The sequence below is a fragment of the Lolium perenne genome, chromosome 5 (assembly GCF_019359855.2).
Source record: "Lolium perenne isolate Kyuss_39 chromosome 5, Kyuss_2.0, whole genome shotgun sequence".
NCBI classification, from domain to species: Eukaryota; Viridiplantae; Streptophyta; class Magnoliopsida; order Poales; family Poaceae; genus Lolium; species Lolium perenne.
The window spans coordinates 5,063,672-5,072,107 of record NC_067248.2 but is presented as its reverse complement, the minus strand read 5'-3'; the positions used below and the strand labels follow the sequence as shown (position 1 = coordinate 5,072,107).

Below are 8,436 nucleotides of genomic sequence, written 5' to 3'. Positions count from 1 at the left end.
CCTGAGATAAAGCCTTTGAGCCAATATACTTCCTCTTAAGGAGCGTTTGCCATATGCCCTCTTCGGTAAGTAGCTTATACAACCATTTACCGAGAAGTGCCCTATTATGCAATGCCTTGATATTAAAGCATGGAGAACAAATCAATATCTATATATGTCTCTGTATTATTTTCATTCTTTGTGTGTGGGAAAGATTTGTATTCGTTGTTACCCAGAGGCTAAAAAAGAAGAGATTTGTATGTCTGCGTTTATTCAAGTGACATTTTTAATACCAGTACAGAATACTTATGTGCCAACGACCTGAAATGCTCTAGCACTAATGGCGAGGTGCCTAATGTTTTACAGAAGTCGAGAAAATTAATTTAGATAATGTTGAGTAGCTGACTTTGAGCCATAAATCCCATATATTCTTCCAGCTGCAAGATTTCCCCCCAAAAGTTCTGCATCTTTTCAGGCTTTACTACTCCATTAGCATTCTGTGAATATAATATGGAAAAATAAAGTTCATCATCAATCCATCAGCAATTACACACTCTCGCTCACTTAAAAGACTCTCAACAGAGAAAAGGTGCAGGTTGGCATATGTATTCATGCACACATTGTTAATTAATAAATGTTAGTGAACCACACATCATCGTCTCTTATGGCCAATGCTTGCTCAGTTTCTGCTGCTTTCTTGGCAATATTTTTTAGGATGAAAAAGTTCTTTGTATATTTTAATTCTTTTAGCTCCTTCTCTTCCTGAAGTGTTGGCGGTGACTTGGATGGGCACCAAACAAATGTGATGGTTTGTTCCCCATGGAGATTGCAGCGAGTGCACTAGTGTTGTTAAGCCTATGGAGAGAGCATTAGCAGTACAAGATTAACAGTCGCCTCCATTAGTTAGACCATAATTGGTAGCTGCATTGTATGTTTATCTGGCTGAGCTATCATCATCATCATTACCTATTGCTAGTCTGCCCACTTCCTTACCAAAAATGTGAAACACGATTGGGTTCAGTTGGGCCTAGACCCCTGACAGCTGCGGGCTGAAGAGTTTTGCCCGGCCCATGCAGTGCTATGCGGTTCTTATTTTTCGATGGACTCCCCATCTAGCTCAAAAACCATATTTTAAAGCTAAATTGGTTCAAAGAAATGCACATCTAGTCAAATATAATATAAATGTAATCCGAATACTAAAATTTGAGGTTTTATCCCAGTTCACATTTGGCTCTCGGGTGCCACACACCCCCATACACCAAAAAAATATTATAAAAAAACAATTTTTTTGAATCTTCCTCGAAACCAACAATGATCAAGTTTGTCCTTGTAAAAAAATGTTTGTAAACGAAATGATTCCCATAGTCTCCAAGGTAAAAAAACAAAATTATGACAAATATAATGTGAATAGTACCTGGTCATGGGGCGTTTCGAGTTTGTTTTTTTACCTAGTATACAATGAAAGTAATTTCGTAGGAAAATATTTTGTTTCAAGTACAATACATAATCATCTTTGATTTTCAAAAAAATTCAATTTTTATCCTATTTTTTTTTCAAGTATAGGATACGGTTTGGGCTGAAAATGGAGCCTGAGGTCGATCAGATGATCGGGTAGGCCTACGAATGGGCAGCTTGGCCTAGCTAAAAACCCGAAACATGCAAAATCTCACATACTAATGCAAAAAATAGGCACCATTACATTTTATACTCTAAAAATGAATAAAATAATACCCCTTTTGTTTCTAGATATAAGCCATACAGTTTCTAGCACGAAAATTAAAAAAAACGCTTATTGAGGAAAAATTACATCATGTTTGGGCAGGACTGACCCTAGGCAATTTAGGTGAGCTAATAGGGGACTTTGCATAAGATAAGAAAACGCAATTAAATTCTAAAATTCTGTTCAGACAAGTGGTGCAATGCAATACACCTTATATTCTAGATTGTTTCTCAAAAAACTATATGGCTTATATCTAGAAATCGTAGGGAGTATAAGATATTGAAAAAATGTTGTTAATTTTTTCAGGCCAAGTTGGGCTTGCCATTTTCACTTCTCACAGGCCAGCTTAAAGCTCATCCTAAACCGAGGATTCCCAGGTCTACCATCGGAATTTTTGGCTGAGCCGTGAGGGCAGGCTGATCATGACCAGGTGAACATGTAATCATTCTAAATATGTAAATCACATTTTTTCGAAAATGGGCACTTTATTACTTGCGCAATAGACCCGGCCTCTGCATAACTAAGATGCACACAGCCGCACACAAATTCGTTACAAAACCAGAAAGGTGTTCAAAAGGAAAAATAAGGTTCAAAAGATAGAAACAAAGACTAGCTAGGAGGATCTAGCCGAAGGTCACGCTGCCACCCATGTTGGGAGAAAATATCCCTCGCCGTATCCTCCAACCGTGAAGACACCTTCGTAAAGAGGTCCCGGTGCTCGACACGCTGCAACGGTATCCATGAACGGAGCAAAGCCGTGCATCGGTAGATGACCTGCAAAAAAGAAGAAGAAATATTATTGAAAATCTTGTCATTTCTACATAGCCATAGCGATCAGATAATTGCAATCGCTCCCATCCTAATAAGACGTTTAAATCTAACATCCACACCATTGAGCCAGTTGCCAAATAAATTGACAACACTACGTGGTGGGTATAAGGTAGACCCTAGTTGGACGGCTGACCATATAGACCTAGCTAACTTACATTGGAAGAATAAGTGGTTAATTGTCTCGTCTTGATGACAGGAGACACACTTTTTACTTCCATGCCAGTTGTGTTTGGCAAGATTATCTTTAGTAAGGATTACCCCCGACGAAGATACCAGGCAAAGATTTTTGTTCTCAGCGGTATCTTCATCTTCCAAATCTTTGAATTATTATCGACCGAGAGTTCAGGCTGAATTAAAGCATTGTACATGGAAGCCACTGAGAATGAACCATTCCCGGTAAGGTTCCAACGAAATACATCCGGTCCCTGCGTCAGTTGAACTAACTCAAGACGCTGTAACAATTCCTGGCACGAGGTTTGTCTGGGACCGATGAGACTTCTTCTAAAATCCACATTTGGTGGGAAGTCTTCCAACACCTTAGCGATAGTATCGCTTTTGTAGCACACTATATTGTACAATGCCGGATACTGTTCTCGGAGTGTAATGTTACCCAACCATATATCCTCCCAGATGAAGTTTTGTTGTGGTGTTACTAAAGATAATCTTGCCAAATGAAGTTTTGTTGCAATGCACTTCCACATAATGTCACACTCCATGTTTGATGGTGTGGCTGGTGGTACTTTGAGTGGCACTGCACCGTAGAAGAGAAGAGAAGAGAAGAGAAGAGAAGAGGAGGAGATGAGTGAATTTGGGCATCTTCTTCCACTTTTGCTTTCTATCATCATCATCGCCATCAACAATGACAAATGCACAGATTCTCCCTCCACTTATATACTCCCTCTTCTCCCTCCATCCATTTCCTCAATTCCATCGCGCGCGATACCACACACATTCTAGTTAGTTTTGCAACAAGCTCAGGTGGCCATCTATCGGTCCGCCGTACGTGGTCTTCTACCTAGTGCCATGGTAGCCACCGCTTTGTGTCTCCTGGCCGTCGCTGTGCTGCTCGCTGCCCGTGACAACAATGGTGCGGCGGCGTTGGACGCCCAGGCCGCGTACCTGTCTCGTTTGAAGCAGGATTTCGCGGGGCCGGCCATGGCGCGCTGGGACTTCTCCCCGGCGCCGGTGGTGGACTACTGCAGGTTCCAGGGCGTGGTCTGCGACGGCGCAGGCGGCGGCAACGTCACGGGCATCGACCTCACCTCGTGGCGCCTCACCGGCAGGATCCCTCCCGGCATCTGCGCGGCGCTGCCGGCGCTCCGGGAGCTCCAGCTCGGCTTCAATGACATCCGCGGCGGGTTCCCCGCGACCCTCCTCAACTGTTCGTCGTCCCTCGAGACGCTCAACCTCAGCTACTCCGGCGTGTCGGGCGCCGTGCCGGACCTGTCCCCGATGCGCGCGCTCCGGGAGCTCGACATGTCGAACAACCTCTTCACTGGCGCGTTCCCGGTGGCGTCGCTCGTTAACATGACCTCCCTCGAGGTCGTCAACTTCAACGAGAACCCCGGCTTTGACGTGTGGCGGCCGCCGGAGGCGATCACGCGGCTGCGGCGCATCCGCGTGCTGATCCTGTCCACGACCTCCATGCGCGGCGGCGTGCCAGCGTGGCTCGGCAACATGACGACGCTCACCGATCTTGAGCTCAGCGGCAACTTCCTCACCGGCCGCATCCCGCCGTCGCTCGGCCGCCTCGCCAACCTCGAGTTCCTAGAGCTCTATTACAACGAGCTCTCAGGCGCCATCCCGAACGAGCTCGGCAACCTCACGCGACTCGCCGACGTCGACTTGTCGGAGAACCGGCTGTCGGGCGCCATCCCGGACTCGCTCTGCGCGCTGCCCAGGCTCCGCGTGCTGCAGGTGTACACCAACTTCCTCGCCGGACCCATCCCGGCGGTGCTGGGGAACTCCACGCAGCTCGAGATCCTGTCTGTGTACAAGAACCAGCTCACCGGCGAGCTCCCCGCGAACCTCGGCCGCTACTCCGATTTCAACGTGCTCGAGGTCTCCGAGAACCTGCTCACCGGCCCGCTGCCGCCGCACGCCTGCGCCAACGGCAACCTCCAGTACATCCTCGTCCTCAGCAACCTCCTCACCGGTCCCATCCCGGCAGCCTATGGCGAGTGCTCGCCGCTGCTCCGGTTCCGCGTCAGCAACAACCACCTGGAGGGCGATGTGCCCCCAGGGATCTTCGCACTGCCGCACGCCTCCATCGTGGACCTCTCCTACAATCATTTCACAGGCGCCGTGTCCCCGTCCATCGCCGGCGCCAAGAACCTCACCTCGCTCTTCGCCTCTGACAACCGGCTTTCAGGTGTTCTCCCTCCTGAGATCGCGGACGCGGGAAGCCTCGTCAAGATCGATCTGAGCAACAACCTCATCGCCGGCCCGATCCCGGCGGAGCTGGGGGAGATGGTCAGACTGAACCTGCTGTCGTTGCAGGTGAACCGGTTCAACGGCACCATCCCGGAGACTCTCGCCGAGCTGCGGAGTCTCAACGTGCTCAACTTGTCGGAGAACGCGCTGTCGGGGCAGATCCCCGAGGCTTTGTGCGCGCTGCTGCCCAACTCGCTGGACTTCGCCGGCAACAACTTGTCCGGGCCGGTGCCACCGGCGATTATCAAGGATGGGCTCCTGGAGAGCGTCGCCCGCAACCCAGGGCTGTGCGTGGCGTTCCGGCTCAACCCCAGGGACACGACGATGCCGATGTGCCACAAGGACGCGGACAAGCGAGGGCTCGCTGGGAGCGCGTGGATCATCGGGGCGTGCGCGGTGGTGTGCGTGGTGGCAATGCTGGCGCTGGCGCGGCGATGGCTGATGCGGCGGTGGGCGGCCCAGGACGGGGATCAGGACGGGACGTCGTCGTCGTCGCCGGGGTCGAGGAGGGGCCACGGCGGGTCGTCGTACGATGTCACGAGCTTCCACAAGCTCACCTTCGACCAGCACGAGATCTTGGAGGCCCTGATCGAGAAGAACATCGTGGGACACGGCGGATCCGGCACGGTGTACAAGATCGAGCTGAGCAGCGGCGAGCTGGTGGCGGTGAAGAAGCTCTGGGTGTCCTCCTCCAAGCAGAACCAGAAGCACCGCGGCGGCGGCTGGGGCGGCGGCGAGGAGGACGAGGGGCGCGAGCTGCGGACGGAGGTGGAGACGCTGGGCAGCATCCGGCACAAGAACATCGTGAAGCTGTACTGCTGCTACTCCGGCGCCGACAGCAACCTGCTGGTGTACGAGTACATGCCCAACGGCAACCTGTGGGACGCGCTGCACGGCGGCGGGTGGGGCTTCCTGGACTGGCCGACGCGCCGCCGCGTGGCCATCGGGGTCGCCCAGGGCCTGGCCTACCTCCACCACGACCTCCTATTCGCTATCGTCCACCGCGACGTCAAGTCCTCCAACATCCTCCTGGACGCCGACTTCGAGCCCAAGGTGGCCGACTTCGGCATCGCCAAGGTGATCCAGGCCACCGCCTCATCCCGCGGCGACACCACGGCGTCCACTACCACCATCGCCGGCACCTACGGGTACCTGGCGCCCGAGTACGCATACTCCTCCAAGGCCACCACCAAGTGCGACGTGTACAGCTTCGGGGTGGTGCTCATGGAGCTGGCCACGGGGAGGAAGCCCATCGAGCCGGAGTTCGGGGAGACGAGGGACATCGTGCAGTGGGTCACCGCCAAGGTGGCCGCGGCGGCCGAGGCGGAGGCGCTCGACAAGGGGCTCGCGTGGAGCCCGTTCAAGGAGGAGATGGTGCAGGCACTGCGCGTCGCCGTCCGGTGCACCTGCAGCATCCCCGGGCTGCGACCCACCATGGCCGACGTCGTGCAGATGCTCGCGGAGTCCGGACCCGCCGGCCGGACTGGCAAGACCGACGTGAAAGGCTACTCCGGCCAGCTACCCAAACCTGTGGCCGTGTAATTGATCAACTAGCGTACGTTCGTACTGGTGCAAGCAATCAGTTAACCAGGTACTAGTAAGAAGATGATCAGTTCATCTGGAGAGATTCACTTAAGTAATTAGGTTAAAAAATACTACCGCTGCTACTATTATAATAGTACTAACTAATAATTAAGATCAAGAAGATGATCAAGAACATCTATAGAGATTGTTCCTGGTTGCAAATTAAGGTTGTTCGATGTTGCACTAGGAGAGTGAGCGAGTGAGTGATAGCTAGCTGGAATGCTGGATAGAATACTACTAGCTGCATTGCTAGATGGCTTTTATTGGGCCATTTTCCACCCATATATATACTGTACTAGACTGCTTGGTGTTTAAGCAGAATCTGATGCCTCAGTTAGTGGATGGATGGAATGGGCCTCTACAAATATGGATGGATGCAGCAAAAAGTATCAGCTTTGGATTGTTCCTTTCTTTTTGGATGCATGGACACCTTTCGTTCTCCCTTTTTTGGTGACCTTTTTTATTTGTTTTGGTGAGAGTGATAGTATAGCTAGCTAGAGAATAATAAACGGACAAAGTGGTAGCTGCCCAATATTTTCAGATAAATCCTCATTTAGCCCCTGCAAATCAAAAATAAAAAAACCAGAATCGGCTATGACATGTGACCAATTTAAATTTTCTGTATCAACAATCTAAAGTTGTGCATCACTATCTATTTTTTTTTATTGGTCTGGCTGCACATAGGTCGATTGGAATCTCAAGCAAAATCACATGAACGAATCAGTCTACCAAAACAAAAAAAACAAAAGTTGGAAAATAAAAATAGAATATTTTATTAAACATGTTTATCAACACAAAAACATTATTTGCACGCTGAAAAAAACACAAATCGCACATTTCAAAAAATGTGCAACTTGTCTACACTAAAATTAGAACCGGTCAAATAAAGTGCAAAAACCAAAAGAAACTATCCAAACATATTTACTAGTATAAACAAACTAATTCACACATTATAGCGTTATAAGTATACATGTTGCACATTTTAACATTGTGCAACAAACCGAATCAAGTTTGAAAATCCACAATGCACTATTAAAATAAGTTGCATATTGCAAATACAATGGTTGCATATTTTTGAAAACTGCAATTTGTGTTGAGTAAAGGTGCAATTTGTATTAAAATAATAGTTTGCTGATTCTGCCCAAAAAAAAGAGCCGCCAACTGAATGGAATAATTAAATAATCCACTGATTTTGCTAAAATGAACAGTCAACTTATTAGGGAAAAAGGGTCAACTGAGAAGCAAACTTTTTTTTTTTGAAAAGGGGGCTTCATCACTCAACCTAGTTGGATGCCAGGTAACATAAGACAGAGATGGAGGTTGCATAAAGATGTTAAGGTTAAAATTCCCTAAAAAAAAAGATGTTAAGATTAAAGGGAATAAAAGGCTGAGTAACAAGAGACAAGAATGTAAGCTACAAGGGGTAACAAAATTCAAGTTCACATCAGCTTTCTACAGCCACAAGTTATTTTTGCCCTTTATCACTAAAGAAACTTTGGCTGCAAGTACAGTGTACATTCTCCACTTGAAAAGGTAGTCGGATTCTGTGTGTGGGACCGTAAGAGTGACGTGGCAATGGGCATATTATGATATTTGCATGACAGGAGGAAATAAATGATTAATTAGTGCACGAGTGCAATGGATGTTGACTCAGTCTATCACAAGTACGAGTAGTTCCATGATTAGTTCCACGGTGGAATCCAATCCTACTAGGAGCATTATATTATCTTTATAGCTGGGGTATTTGATACAAACACATGTGTAAGAACACAAATTTAAAGCATCTCCAGCAGTTCGACTCCTTTCAGACACAAAAAATGTTCTTTTTTTCCGTTTAGGTTGGCCCCGAACACCAGAATGGCCGTCCGATCGCCATTGTCCGTTTGGAT

At 48.4% G+C, this 8,436-nt stretch overlaps 1 protein-coding gene across 1 annotated transcript; it reads left to right on the top strand.

The window, feature by feature from the left end:
• Nucleotides 1–3,468: 3,468 nt before the first annotated feature.
• On the top strand, nucleotides 3,469–6,990 carry LOC127326364 (uncharacterized). Its single transcript, XM_051353237.1, has one exon. It carries the CDS (start codon nucleotides 3,554–3,556, stop codon nucleotides 6,503–6,505), a length of 2,952 nt encoding a protein of 983 aa, XP_051209197.1. The 5' UTR covers nucleotides 3,469–3,553; the 3' UTR covers nucleotides 6,506–6,990.
• Nucleotides 6,991–8,436: the final 1,446 nt, after the last annotated feature.

Coding starts and splice junctions, on each gene's coding strand:
- LOC127326364 (XM_051353237.1), top strand. CDS start 3,554: ATGGTAGCCACCGCTTTGTGTCTCCTGGCCGTCGCTGTGCTGCTCGCT.